The sequence below is a fragment of the Ammospiza caudacuta genome, chromosome 10 (genome assembly GCF_027887145.1).
Source record: "Ammospiza caudacuta isolate bAmmCau1 chromosome 10, bAmmCau1.pri, whole genome shotgun sequence".
NCBI classification, from domain to species: Eukaryota; Metazoa; Chordata; class Aves; order Passeriformes; family Passerellidae; genus Ammospiza; species Ammospiza caudacuta.
In genome coordinates, this window is record NC_080602.1 from 2051125 (window position 1) to 2065828 (window position 14704).

The 14704-nt window shown below is 53.3% G+C and overlaps 1 protein-coding gene across 1 annotated transcript; it reads right to left on the reverse strand.

The window, feature by feature from the left end:
• Window positions 1-1025: 1025 nt before the first annotated feature.
• Window positions 1026-11255, reverse strand: LOC131562090 (serine/threonine-protein kinase pim-1-like). Its single transcript, XM_058811666.1, has 7 exons — window positions 11210-11255; window positions 10629-10756; window positions 2941-3528; window positions 2764-2814; window positions 2200-2566; window positions 1381-1557; window positions 1026-1132 (listed from the first exon to the last, which is right to left on the reverse strand). The coding sequence occupies exons 1-7, from the start codon at window positions 11253-11255 to the stop codon at window positions 1026-1028; spliced, it is 1464 nt and encodes a 487-aa protein (XP_058667649.1).
• Between the last annotated feature and the right edge of the window lie 3449 nt (window positions 11256-14704).

Here is a 14704-nt window from a genome sequence, read left to right on the forward strand (position 1 = left end):
ACCTCGAATGCTTCCTCTGGAATAACAAAAAACACATTATTGAAAAGAGTTTAGAGACAAAAAGGGAAAAAAAGAAAAACGGTAAAAACTCTTATCTCTGTCAGGCCCTTGAGGAAGGCCCAACCCCTACATGGTAGGGAAAAACCCAGCCATGGCTGTGAGAAACCCACACTTTCTCTCTTCCCCCCTGCACTGCCCCCCCAAAATCACGGTGACCCCAAAGCAAACAAGGGCAGTGGAGCAGCCCAGCCCTTCCTTGCCTGCACAGCAAAGCAGCTGTGCACAGGTTCTGGAGTCCCACCTCTGCTCCCACCATGGGCTTTGTTTGTGTCGGGCTCGCTGCCCCAGCCCCAGCCCGGGGCACGGTGGGTGCTGGGGCTGTTGGCAGGGCCAGGAGCCCACTCCCATTTCGTACCCACCCCAGCCCATCCTCCCAGCCCTGCCAAAAGCAGCTGGGCAGCCACTGAAGAATGAGTTGCATCTGCCCCAGCAAAGGGGGAGCCTTTGGTTCCCCGCCATGCTGGGCAATGCCCAAATCTGGCAGAATTTCCCTGGGTGGGGACTCACCTGCAAATTCCCTGTGGAGTTTGGCTTTGAAGAAGGTGCCAGAATCAAAGTCCATCACCTTCAGCCTCCCGTGGCCAGGCTGAGAAGAGCTTGTCATTACTGATGTCACCCTCGCTGTCTCCAGCAGCAGCAGCAGCATCATCCCCACCCGGTACAGCTTCTCCAGGGGCTCCTTCTCCTTCCCTGGGGGCAGACCAGGCTCTCAGGGCTCTGCCCAGGGCCCCAGCTGTCAGGGAACCAGGACAAGCAAAACCAGCTGGGATGGCGGCCACCAGTGCTGGGCAGAGCAGCTCAGCTCCAGCACAAGGGCTGCGTGTTCCCATCCCATGACCCCGGTGCTGTGACACTGGCAGCACAAAAAACTCTGGGTTCCTTTGCTTCTGACTGCCAAGGCACATGTGGAGTAGGAACTTACCAGGGCTCTGGATCAAAGTGTGCCTGTGGCTCTCTCCCTTCTTCTATGGCAGAGGAATATCCCACATCCAAGGATCACAGAACAGGTCTTCCAGTGTGGGTCTGTCCAAGGAGTTCACGGATAAACACCACCTGATCAGGTCTTTGCACTCTGGGGAGAAAAAGCAGAAACTGAAGGTCAGCCAGAGAAGGCTCCTGTCTGCTTTGCCCCACTATTCCCATGCCCAGGCCATGCTGGATGTGCTCAGAGCTGGGCCTAAACTTTCCCATCAATTCCCTGTTTTGGAGGAGAGCAGGACATGTGCCACCTCCTCAGCAGCTGCCAGAGCGGGATGCCCACGACCCCGCTGCTGGCTCCCAGCACTGGCATTCCCCCCGTGCCCAGACAAGAGGATCCACCTTGAGAGAGCCGTTGTGGCAGCGGGAGCTGGCCCCAGCTGAGGTTCTGGCCCCTCCTGAAAGGGTGCTCCCCGCAGACCATCTGGTGCAGCAGGATGCCCAGGGACCAGACCGTTGCTGCCTCGCCATGGTACCAGCCAAAGTCGTTCCATTCCGGGGGGCTGTACGACAGTGTTCCTATGGAATACAGATGGAGTTCATCAGGGGGATGCTGCTTCTCCCAGAGCCTGGCCCCAGCATCCCTGCACCTGCGGGGGCTGCATCAGGGGCACACAGGGTGACCACTGCCCTCTCGCCAGCACCTGGGACTTGTGCACAAAGTTAGGGTTGGAAAAGAAGCCTCTGGTGCTGGAAGAGGGCAGCCCTGGCTAGGCTCAACCATGACATGCAAAGGAAAAACCCACTCCATGCTGGGGAAAAAACCTGCCCATATCCTCCCTGCCTGCATTGCCCCAAAAATATTATGAAGCCAAGGCAAACAGGGCGAGTGGAGCAGTCCAAGCCCTTCCTCTCATCTGCACACCAAAGTGGCTGGGGCACAGGTTCCGCCCTCCCTCTCTGCTACCCCCACCCACGGGGGGTTTGGTCGGGCTGGCTGCCCCAGCCAAGCCCCAGTCCTGGGCAGAGTGGCTGGCAAAGGCTGCCTGCAGGGCTGGAAGATGGCTGCCCACCCAGCCCTGCTCTAAAGTAACTCAGCTGAAGATTCAGTGCCCTGACTGGCAGCAAAAGGGAGAATCCCCGCTGCCACAGCCAGCTTGGGCTGGGAGATGTTGGGCCATGAGATGTCAGCAGCGGGAGCACAGCCCTGTGTAGGCTCACCTGCAAAGTGAGTGTAGACTGTGTCCTGCAGGTAGGTGCCACAGCCAAAGTCAATCAGTTTGGCCTGCCCGGTGTCCAGGTCGAGCAGGACGTTCTCGGGCTTGATGTCCCGGTGCAGGACCCCGCAGCTGGTGCAGTGCCGCACGGCCTCCAGCACCTGGCGGAACAGCTCCCGCGCCTCCTCCTCGGGCAGGAACCGCCGTGCCCGAATGAAACGCTGCAGGTCCTGACACTGCTCTGGCCGCTCCAGCACCATCACGATGCAGTTGGGGAGCTCGAGCCACTCCAGCAGCTGGACCACACCGGGGAAGCCAGTAGACACCTTGGTCAGCAGCACAACCTCCAGGGGTGCGCTGGTGCCGTCGGGCTGCGGAAGGAGCACGACGCCGTCAGTGGGGCCGATGCCGTGCCGGGTCTGGGGAAGCCCTCAGCCAGCCCGGGATGCTCTGCGCCCTGCGCTGGCCCCACGCCCGCTCTCCCTCGGGGCGTCCTGGCGGCTCCCACCGTGCCGGGCCCCGGCTCATCCCCGGCCGGCAGCCCCGGCTGCTGGCCCCGCTCACTCACCAGCTCGCCCCAGTGCCGGACGCGGTTCCGTGGCACCCTTTTGATGGCCACCTGCAAGCCAAGGGCAGCAGCGGGGTGAGCTCGCTGCCCGTACTGCGAGCCCCATCCTCCGCTCTCCGCCCTCCTCCTCCTGCATCCCCTCCTCCTCCTGCGCCCGCCGCCGGCCCCGCCGCTCACCGGGGCGCCGTCCGAGAGCCGCGTGGCCGCGAAGACTCTGCCGAAGCCGCCGCGCCCCAGCAGCGATCCCAGCCGGTACCGCTCCTGCAGGGCCTCCTGCGCCGTCCCTGCGGGCGGGACGCGGCTTTCAGAGCTCGGCCCGGGTCCAGCAACGGCCCCCGAGCGCCCCTCACCCGCCCCGGGCCGGCCATGCCCAGGCGTTCGCTCCCAGGAACGCGGCACGGGAGGCTCGGGGCCGGCGGCCGCGCTGCCGAGCGGCGGAGCTCGGGCCGGGGAAGCCGCAGTGGAGGCGGCGGGAGCGGCCGCGCCGCGTGTGTGCTCCGCGGGCCCCGGGAGAAGCCGGGGCCGGGGCCGGCGCCGGGGCTGTGGCCGGGGGCGGGGCCGAGGTCGGGTCCGGGGCCGGGCTCGGGCCAGGCGGAGCCGAAGGGCGGCGATGCCGCCCCAGCCCCAGGCACTGATGCCCGCCCAGCAGCGCCACCGCCAGTACACCCAGAGCCGGGCGGAGGCGAGACCGCGGCGGGACGGCCGGGGCCGGGCACGGGGCAGCCCCGCCCGGGGCCGGGGGCGGGCCGGGGGCATGGCCCTGCCCTGCAGGGGGGAGGGAGGAGGGGAGAGGAGAGGGACGCCGGACAAGGGACCCCGAGAGAAGGGTGCCCGACAGCGGGAAAGGGAGAGAAAGAGAAAGAAGAAGAGAAAGAAAAAGAGAAATAGAAAGAGTGCTTAAAACTATCTGTTTGCTGCTGCTGCTGCTGTCGCCGCTGCTGCTGCCGCCGCTGCCGCCGCTGCAACTGAAGCACCGGGGCCGTTCGTCCCCGTGTCCGTTCCCCGCTCGCCCCACGAGCCCCACGTTCGAGCCCCGCGCGCCCCGGGGACAGCCCCTCCGTCTGCCCAAACACGGGAACTTTGCAGCCTTGAGCCCAAATGCAGAGCCCTGACTCCTGCACGCTGGCACAGTGATCCCCTCGCTCGCTGCTGTGCATTGTCCTTGCTGAGGATCAAACACTGTCGGGCCACCTTCCCTTGGGGTAGGATTCCTACCTGAGCCCAGCACTGCACTTACATCTCCAGTGTTGCTTTGCAGTAAAAACAGGGGAAGGAAAACTGTGTGTGGCTCATGGTATTTTAGTGTCTAAAAATCACTACGTCATCGATCTTAGAGATGAGATGCATCTGGAATTACTGGGATGCAACATGAAAAAGGGGAGCATAGAAATAGATAAGGGAAAACATCTTAGATTGTTTCTTTCATTTTCATTTTACTTCTGGAAAGCTGTTTCAGTTTTCCAGGAATCTCCTCCTGTCTGCTCTCCCCAAGAACCTCTCATGGAGAACGAGGTCAAGTTTCTGTTGCAAGATTTTCCATCAGGGAATTATGCCACATGTGAAGTTTTCATTGTGACTGTTCTGGTTTAGGGCAAATTTTGGGAGGAAATCTCCAAAAGGGGTCCATCTAGAAAGCAAGTTCAAGCGTCCCCTCCCCGACTAGTTCAGGAAAAGACTTCCCTTGAGAAAAGTTAAAAACCCCAGTTTGTTTAACAAGTAAAGTATTCACAAGCATGAAAAATGAATAATATTAAATAAAACCTCGGACAGTGCTGAAGAGATGGCAAATTCAGAAGGTCCTTTTTGTGGGTTGTAGTTGGCTCCCTCGGTCTCTTCTAAGTCCCTCTGGTGCTGGAATGCAGCGTCCCAGAGCTCGGGGGGCCACAGGTGTGAGCTGCTGCTGCCGGTGTTTTTCTGGGTTTTCAGTCCAGAGCAGGTGTAAACAGTTCCAAGAAAAAAGAAAGTCACAGTCCAAGGAACTTCCCTGCCCCAGCTAGCTAAAAAACAATTGCTAGACATGGGCTGTGAAGGCATCAGGAAGTTTCCAAGTCTGAGCACTGGTGGTCTCAGCTAACACCAGAGCTGGATGGTGCTGGAGCCAGAACCTGCAGATTTCCAAATTTTGGCTTTCTGTGCCAGCAAATCGCTGGACTTGGGCTGTGCCAGCACTAGGAAGTTTTCAGATCTGGGCACTGGCGTTGCCAGCAAACACCAGATCTAGGTGATGTCGTTGCCAGTGATAGAAATCTGCTGGATTTGTGCTCTGCTGGCACTGAGAAATTTCCAAATCTGGGTTCTGGTTACATGAAACGCAAGATGTGGGTGGTGCCAGAGCCAGTAAGAGGAAGCTGCCACAGGTTTTGGATTTCTGTGCCAGCAAATTGCTGCACTTGGGCTGTGCCAGAATAGGGAAATTTCCAGATCTGGGCACTGGCAGTGGCAGCAAACAGCCCATTTCAGGCTCCAGGCTCCAGGCAGGACTGTATCTGGATGCCTTCCTCTTTGTCTTCCTTCTTTCCTTCCTTCTTTCTTGGGATCCTGCGGCCAGCAAACTCCAGATTGTGCAGTGCTGGCAAGGGGAAATTGACAGGTTTTAGCTTACTTTGCCAACAAATTCTGGACACGGGTGGTGCCAGAAGAGGGAAATTGCCAGATGTGGGCACTGGCAGTGCCAGTGCACACCAGATCTGGGTAGGGAATGTGCCAGCACCAGGAAATTGCCAAATGCTAACTTTCAGTGCCAGCATATTGCTGGAATTATGCTGTGCAGGAACCTGAAAAATTCTGGATCTGGGCACTTGTGGTGTCAGCAAACACAAGACTGGGTTGCTGTAGGTACCAGGTATTTGCAAGGTTTTGGCTTTCTTTGCCAGAAATCACTAGACTTGGGCTGTGCTGGCACCGGGCAATTCCCGCATCTGGGCACTGGTGGTGCCAGCAAACACCGGATCTTGGCATTGCCAATGACAGTAGCAGGGAATTGCCACATTTTGGCTTTCTTGACCAGAAAATTGCTGGACTTGGCTCTGCCAGAACAGGGAAATATCCAGATGTGAGCACTGGCAGTGGCAGCAAACACCAGGTCTGGGCACCTGTATTGGCATCAGGAAATTGCCGGATTTTGGCTTTCTGTGCCAGCAAATTGCTGGACTTGGGCTGTGCCAGGACAGGGAAATTTCAAGATCGGGGCGCTTGTGCAGCAAACACCAGATCTGGGTGGTGCTGGTGGCAGCACCGGGAAGCTGCTGGGTTCTGGCTTTCTTTGCCAGAAAATTGCTGCATTTAGGTTTTGCTGGCACTGAGAAATTTCCAGATGCTAATTTTCTATGCCAGCAAACTGCTGGAATTAGGCTGTGCAAGCATCTGAAACATTCCTGATCTGGGTACTGGTGGTGTCAGCAAACCCGAGATCGGGTTGCTGTAGGTACCAGGTCTTTGCTTGGTTTTGGAATTCTTTGCCAGCAAGTTGCTGGACTTGGGCTGTACCAGAATAGGGAAATATCAAGATCTGGGAACTGGCAGTGCCAGCAAACACCACATTTCAGGAAGGACTGGATCTGGACCCGTTCCCTCCCTGCCTCCCTCCTTTAGCAAGGTGCCAGAGGGGCTGGACAGCAGCCAGGCAGAAAGGGACGTGGGGACACTGATGGACAGCAGGCTGGACATGAGCCAGCAGTGTGCCCAGGTGGCCAAGGAGGCCAATGGCTCCTGGCCTGGCTCAGGAATGGTGTGGCCAGCAGGAGCAGGGCAGGGATTCTTCCCCTGTGCTCAGCACTGCTTGGGCAGCACCTTGAGTGCTGTGTCCACTTCTGGGCCCCCAATTTAGGACATGGAGTGGCTGGAGCGTGTCCAGAGAAGGGTAGCAAGGCTGGGGAGGGGTGTGGAGCACAAGTCCTGTGAGGAGCAGCTGAGGGAGCTGGGGTTGTTTATCCTGGAGAAGAGGAGGCTCAGGGGAGACAAGGCGGTTTCAGGGCACAGGCTGGACTTGATGATCTCCAAGATCTTTTCCAACCTTGCTAATTCTGGGATTCTCTGGAACTACCCTTGGACCAGTTGCAGGAGGAGCTCTAGGCCTCCTCTTCAGAAGCTCCAGCAGCCCAGGACCCTCAGCTTCTCCTGCCAGCCCCAAAGCCCATCCTGTCAGTCCTGCAGAGCCTCTGCAGCTCCTCCTCACTGCCCAGAACAGGGAGCCCCAGAGCCAGACACAGCAGCCCAGATGTGCCCCCCTGGCCTGGGGTGCCGCTGGCAAGGGAGCAGCACCAGGCACTGCAGGAGCCTGCAGACAATTGATCTGAAGGCCAAAGCTCCTTAGCTCCTTCTGAAAGAGCAGGAACAGTTCCTCATTCCAGAGTGGTGGAATGCTGGGCACCGCAGCTCCGGGTGAGGACTGGACACAAGTTTGCTCCCACTGAGTGCTGGGATGGGTTCTGCAGGAGCTCTGGGCTCCTGTGCTTGCCAGGCACAATGAGGAGAGAAGGAGCCAAGTCCACTGATGTGGGAAATGGATTTGTAGAAAGTTTTTAGAGCCTAATAGAAGGCCCACAAAGTATGAATCTGTATATAAATCTTGAGACAAGAAATGCTAACTTAAAAATTTCCATGGAATAGGACAGATATTGTTGAGAGAGAAATGCAGCTGGAAAAAAGTTTCAAAAGATGGCCTTGCAAATAAGATTTTGGAAAAACAGAGCTATGAAAGATGCATTGTAGTGGGACCCACAAAGAGTAGTTTTAAATAATTGGCTTTAAGGCATCTACAACATGGCATGGCAAAAGGCTGATAGACCAAGAAACGCTTATAATGTAAAATATTTAGGAAGTAGTTGGCTTCTGATTGTGATGGCGTGAATGATAACATCTGTATTGTCTCACCCTTCTCATGAGACTGAAAATGGAATAGAAGTTTTTAAAACACCTCTCAGTTGCCCCATCTCTAGGTCAAGAAAAGAGTATTATCCAACACACTGACACACCTTTTCCTCAAGCATAGCCCAGCCTGGACCAAACACACTGAAAGGTTTCCCCTGTGGCCCATGTCTCGAAACATCAGGTCTGCTGTTTGACAACTCAGGTTGGTTTGGTGTCAAGGAGTTCCCTCAGAAATACTGGGTTTGTCTTCCTCTGTGCCTTCCCCTCAGCAGCCTTGGGGATGCTCCTGTGTGAAGCCATCTGTCTCACACAGTTTGAGACAACTTCAAACAGGATACTGTGCAATAAGTCGTCTCCTCTAAAGTGTTCCTGCAATCCCTTTCCAGCAATGGGAAATTATTACTAATGGATGGAAGTGGAAAACCCCCAACAGTTTATTATCAAACAGAATCCCCCCATGACACGCGTTCCAAGAAGGCGCCGGGGTCTCTCTCGGAAGAACAGGAGCTGTCACGGAGCAGTTCCAGCAGCTGATGGAAGCTCGGGGACTCATCCGGTGTCGGCTTTCTCCCACGGCAGAGCTCCATGGAGCGGGCAGGGCAGTGAAGCAGCTGGGCTGGAGCCCCTCGCTGCCTTGTCTCCCCGGCGTGGCTCAGCCCACAGACTCTCGGGCTGGGAGCGGGGCCGCTCCGCTCCTGCCGGCACCGTGTCCCTGGGCTTGGACAAACAGTTTCCTGCCAGGAGAGCCCTGCACACTGCTCCACAGATCTTTCATAAAGGCCCAAACCAACTCCAAACACTCTGTCTGCAGCAGCTTTGCACAAAGGGCTGCAGCAATCCGGGACAGCTGCAAGTGAGTGTCGGAAGGCTCTTGTCTTGTTCCTGTCAGCAGAATTCTTGATGATCTGATGCAGTTTTATTCAGATGTAACATGAGAGCGGAGGTTTTTTGTTAAAATATTTCATGATGAGTAACAAGCCTTGGGTGCATGAGGTACAGGACTGACATGCCAAAGCATGAGCGTATCCTCCAAAGCGGCCAGTCTAATTGTCCATTTTATTACTCTTGTAATTACTTCACACTAATGAGGAAAACCAAGCTCTGCTTGGAGGCAAAACAGGCATGGGATACACTATGGTCCCTCGCAGGCTCAGCAGGGCTGGCAGTGACAAAGCAGGCCGTCTGCTTCATTGTGAACCACTACAGAGCTACATCCCAATCTGGTTTATGTAGCGTGGTATTATTAAGAGCTCCTTTTCTGCATGAGACACAAAAAGGAGATTCCAAATGATCTTCATGCAAGCATGCAGTAAAGAACTGCTTCTGCTATCCTAACAAAGCATTTGCTTTGGCAATTACACTCTTCCCATTCATCTTTTGATGCAGACACGTCAGGTTTTCTCTCACACCCCTGCAAGGCTGGCAGTCTCTGTTTCCCATTTCCTGTTCTTCTCTAGAGATGGTGCAGTGGCTGCTTTGAAACAAAAAGCCCTGAGATCTGGACAGCTTGAAGGAGCATGAAATGCTAATTAAGTGCTCATATTGGTAACACCCAGGTCTGCACTGCCCAGTGCTCTGGAGCAGCAGCAGCAGGACCATGCATCATTCCTGTTGGTTGATGTTCATGTTTCTGGTGTGCAAGAGCAATGACTTTGAGGAGGGACAAAAATGCCCCTCTTCAAACAGTGGGTGTGCAAGGAGATGTGAAGTTTCACAGCCTTTTCTAGGATATTTCAGAAAGATCTAAGAGAATATTGTGGCATGGGGTAGGTCCCTAATTTTGTCTCCAGAGAAGTCCCCAAAGGGCACATTGACTCTGCTGCTGATGGCAACCCCATAAGCTCATGGACCAGTTTTCCCTGCAACGTTCCACCCTGCCTGGGCTTTGCTAGGCCGGGACTAGACCCAGAGCTAAGCAAACACAGGCAGCCAGGTGACATTGTGTAACATCAGAAGCTGGCAACCATGAGGACTTTCCTGTCAAAAGGTTACAGCTTGCACTGGGCCCAGAAGTGTTTTACCCTAATGCAAAGCAAATTGAAATGTGAAGTTTAAAAGCTTCAAATGACTATGAAAGGAAACTGCAGAATAATTTCTGGAAGGGCAGCATTGTCAATGATCATGCTGCCCACCAAGAGCTGGAGCTGAATCCAGAATTGCTTCTTCCAGCTGTGCAGGAATTCATTCCACTGGCAAGCACTGATCCACGGGAACAAATGATCCCCTAGCTCTGGGCTGAATGGCACCCAGGCTGCAGTGCAGATTTGAGGAACCCTTGTCACTTGTTATTGGCCTCCCAGGGCACTCATCCTTCTGCAAACAAGGTGCAAACAACACAGCTGCACTGCTGTCCCGGATAAATATACATATGGGTGACTTTGCCAAAGCAGTGCATCATTTCCCAGTGAAATACATGACCTCTTCTTACCTATGGAATTGTGATTGAAGACACCTGTGAGCCAGATCTGTGGGAGATTGCAAAGGAGAAAAGCTTTGGGATTTGGGCACACTTCTCTTGGTTTCTTTGCTCAGGCCTTTGGTGAGCACAGAACACACCTAGGTAGAAAACCTTTGATTATACAGGATCTTTTGGATCCATTGTCCCTCAAACAGGTCAACAGGTGACTGTTGTAATGCTAAGTAACAAAGAGCAGCACAAATGACACAAAGATAACATGGCCAAAGTGGAAGAGGAGAGGCCCAATGAGGAAAGGATGTGGTGAGACACTGGCACACTGAGTGAGCTGCACTCCCATAATCTCTACGCCAGCAGGTCCTGGTCTCACATTCTCCTCTTGGTTTTTTCGATTTTGTTTATTTATTTCCTTTTTTTTCATCATCAAAATGAAATATATAGAATTAAAGACATGTCATCAAAACTTAAAGACAGAATCAAAACACATTAATTCAAAACTACATCTAAAGATCAGAACATATGTACATCTATAACTATGAAGCCTAACGCATCAATCCTTTTCTTCAAGCACTCTCCATACAGGCGGCAGCTTCTTCCTGAGCTTGGAGGATAGAGAGCTCTTCTGGATGAGAGACAAGGACTTTGTGGGTGAGAGAACATCGGAAGTGTCCCGAGACAACTTCTCGGTAAGACTGTAACCAGCCAGATCTGCAAAATGGAGACACAAAGTTTAACAGAGGCCACAATGCAAACCTAAAGCATCTGAAGCTCTGTATTTCATGGGACACATTTCCTGGAGATGTGTAAACAGCTGCACAGGGAAACATGCTCCTGCTGGCAGACACTGAGGCAGGCCAGGGCAAACCCTGAGCCACTTGCCCAGAGCTGGCACAGGCCCAGCCTGGCCTCTGGGCTGCCCTGGGACAGCAGGGAGCCCAGAGCCCTGTGCTCCCCAGGAATGGCTCAGCTGCACAGGCACCCTCCTGCTCCTCTGCCTGCCCCACAGCTCAGCAGCCCCACAGCTCCAGGGGCACTGGCAGCAGCACAGCTCATTGCAGGGGCACATGCAGGGCACAGCTGTTCCCTGGCAATGTGCACAGCCTCTCTGGGCTGCCACAAGACCCTTCCTGCCAGCAGAGATTGGCCCAGCTCCCCCCTCACCTCTGTGTGAGGCTGAGCCATGACTGCCCTTCATCTTGTCCTCCATCTGGAGCTGCTTCAGGCCCCCATGCCATGACTAGGAAGGGCAATGGAGAGAGTGGGGCAGATGCACACCCTTCCTTAGGATTTTGTCATTTTTGGCACAGCTCAAAAGGCAAATCCAGAGGTTTCCAACTCAGCGCTTCCTCAGCCTTCTGGAGAACATCTCGCCTTCACCAGCCCAGCATTTTGGAGAGGTTTTCCCGCACATGTGGAGGCTTGCTGGCAGCACATTCCTTCAGCTGGGTGCCCATCACCTTGCAGAGGGCAGAGGCCAGCTTGGTGGCCACGGTGCGGACGCTGGCGCTCCGCACAGGCAGCGCCTTGTTCTCCAGGCAGGGCCAGAGCACGGGCAGGGCGTCGCGCTGGGCAACTTCAGGGCTCCTGGCATGAACCCCCTGCACAAGCACTGCCGGGACAGAGACACAGCTCCTTACCCACCAGCCTCCCTGCAACAAGGATCTGCCTCTGCTTCTGCTTCTTGCCAGCCTCTCTGGCCAAGAGCAGCAAAACAGCACCCAGAGCCCCTTGGTCCAGAAACGGGCAAAGCAGCTGAGCATCCTGGAAACAGAACCACCCACCCCTCAGCACTAATTGCTCCAACCAGAGCCTTGTCCCTGCGGCAGACTTCCTACCTTTACTAAATTATTTCACAATCTCTGCATAAACAATGAATGAAATGTCCAATTGCCTTTGATTTCCATTAAGAAGTTGTCTAAACCCACACTGAAGATTTGGAAATGCACCATAGAGAGGAAATGGAGAGATTTCTAATAAAAGTAATTATTCCATTTTTGTAACTTTGATGCCAAGTGCCAAATGTCTAATCTGGCTCTTCCCTGTGCTCAGTGGCACACAGCAAAGGGCAGGGTTAGAACACACCTCAAAACTCCAGCCCACCAGAGATGGCTGCTGCCTGACAGCTGGATGAGAAACATCAGTGGCCAGCTGGGGTCTTTGGCAGAATTCTTTTGGGGCTTCCAGCAAAGACCTGGTTCAAACCTCAGGGTGTCTTAGATAATTACTCAGACCCCATTGCCTTGGCATTTGGGCATCTCCACATTTTAATGCCACTTCCCCTCTCAATCTTAATGGCATTTTTTCTTATGATGTCCACTTGAATAAGGGCATAGAGAAAGAAAAATGCTACACAGGGGACTCAAATATAACCAAAATACGAGTGTTTTTTCATATTGTCTCTGAAATATCTCTGCTCATTTTCTGAACTGAACTATATCAAACACAGACAAATATTTACTACCAACAGGCTTCTTGCATGGCAGATTTGGCTGAGAGATCAAAACCTGAAATGCTTTGGAGACCATTCTTGTTTTCTGATCAGACAAAATGTTATCTAGCAGCCATTTAATATTCTGTGGTGGAAGAGACTTCATTTTCTCTATGCTGTTAATCCACCAGCAGTCAGCAACAATGAAAGAGCTCCTGCAAGTACCCAAAACCAATTCTGCTTAGCAGGAAAGGGTTATGGAACCCATTTTAAAATGGGAATTCATTTGAGTTTAAATGCAATTAAAGACATTGGTGACTACTGAACAGGAGGAGCACCTGTCTGTTCCTACTATATTGCAGAGAGGGCATCTGCTCTTTCTAAAGTACTCCAAATTTATGGTTAAATCATTTTTTTAAAAAAGATGACCTCTCTTTCAAAGAACAGCTAAACTAAATTCCCTGTTGCTGGAGATGTACTTTATTCAAATGCTCTTTAAAGGGCCTTTGACATTCCCAATCACTGAACATGCCCTTTTGAGATTCCTAATGAAGACACAAAGTGTATTAAACCTTGCATTCAAAGATGTTGGCATAATTAGCAGTGGATTTAGCCCCAGTTAAAGCAAGGCTATCAATCATCTTCTCTGCTATATATTGAGATTATCCTTTTTCCATTCCTTGGCTCTGGCTGACACAGCAAGCTCCTCTGAGGAATCAATTATCAGCTGCATTTGTAGCATTTTGGGCAGCGCTGACACAGGCAGACACTGTTTGCACACCCTGAAAGGCTCAGTCCAAGGCCCCTCTGACAGCACAGGCAGGAGCCTCAGCACTCTGCTTCTGTCCCTGTGCCCCAGAGGCTGCCTTGCACTAAACCCGTGCCTCTGGTACCTCTGTTGAGTTCTGGCCTAAGCTGTGACCCCCAGGCCCTGCACGGTTCAGCCTCAAAACTTTCCAAGAGAAAAACAAGAATTCTGTGAGGACAAAACAAACTGATGCCCTGAAACAGCATTGGCCACCATTTCCCCTCAAAGATCACAGATGCCCCTGAGCTCCCCAGAGAGGAGCCAGCTGGGGCATTTTTAGCCCTCCCTTTGCTGGAGGTGGTTCTGAGCTGCCCCAGTGAGAGCTCAGCCCCAGGCCGAGCGCCGCCCCCATCTCAGGTGCTGCCCAGCTCTGCAGCAGCCAGGGAAAACCTGCCAAACCCACCTGCCTTGGCCATGGGGCAGCAGGGACACGCTCAGCACCTCCTGGTTTGGAGGAGCTGCTCTGCTGTCTGCTCACAGGCATTCCCTGTAAATGCTCCCTGGGAAGAGCTCTGGGCTCAGAAGGGGAGGCCAAGCCTGTGATACGCTCGGTGACATCCAGCAGGGCTTGGCCACTCAGGTGATTCCATTGGTAGCTGAACTCTTTCAGCAGGGACACTTTATCTACAAGGGAAACACACGTTTCTGCTCACTTTTCTTAGGTCATAGGAGAAAGGGCAGGGCCAACCCCATTTTATAAAATAAAGTACATTTCTGTGGATTTTTGAATCCTTTTCTTCTTTCCTTCCAGCCTACTTGGCAGGGTTTTAAATTCCAAAATAAAAGCTCTCCTTTTGTCGGTTTCTCGGCAGTTTTATGGCCTGGAAAGGCTCAGGGATGGTCTTGGGCAGCCCGCGCTCCAAAGGATGAAAAGTGGCTTCAGGTTTTTTCTCGGTCTTCAGTGTTTATTAGTTGTTTATCTAAAAGATTTTCTCTCGGCCCGACAGAGGTCTGCACAGCAAGTCAGCCATGAGCACACTGAGAGCCCCCTATCTTTATACTCAAAATTATGTATACAATATTTATCAATTTTCCCCAATACCTTCTACCCTTATTAACCGGTGCACTTTTAGTAATAACCAATCCCAAAGTGCCAACATCACCACAGAAGATGGAGGCTAAGAAGAAGAAGAAGAAGAACAGGACACGCCCCAATTCCTCCATCTTACTTCTTTAGACCCCCTGTACAGAAATCCTAAACCCTGTGTTTCACACTCTAATTAACTTATCCCTTCACCATTTACCCCAGTGAAATCCTCCCATCCTCATACAGGTGTCGTCTCCCGTGTAGGATCAAAGTCCTGCCTCCAGACACTTCTGGCAACATTCCAGGACTCCCGAGCCCCCCAAGGGTGGTCTCGGTCACTCTGCACATGAGTCCTGAGGTGCTGAGATCCCACATCCTTTCACATTTGTAAAT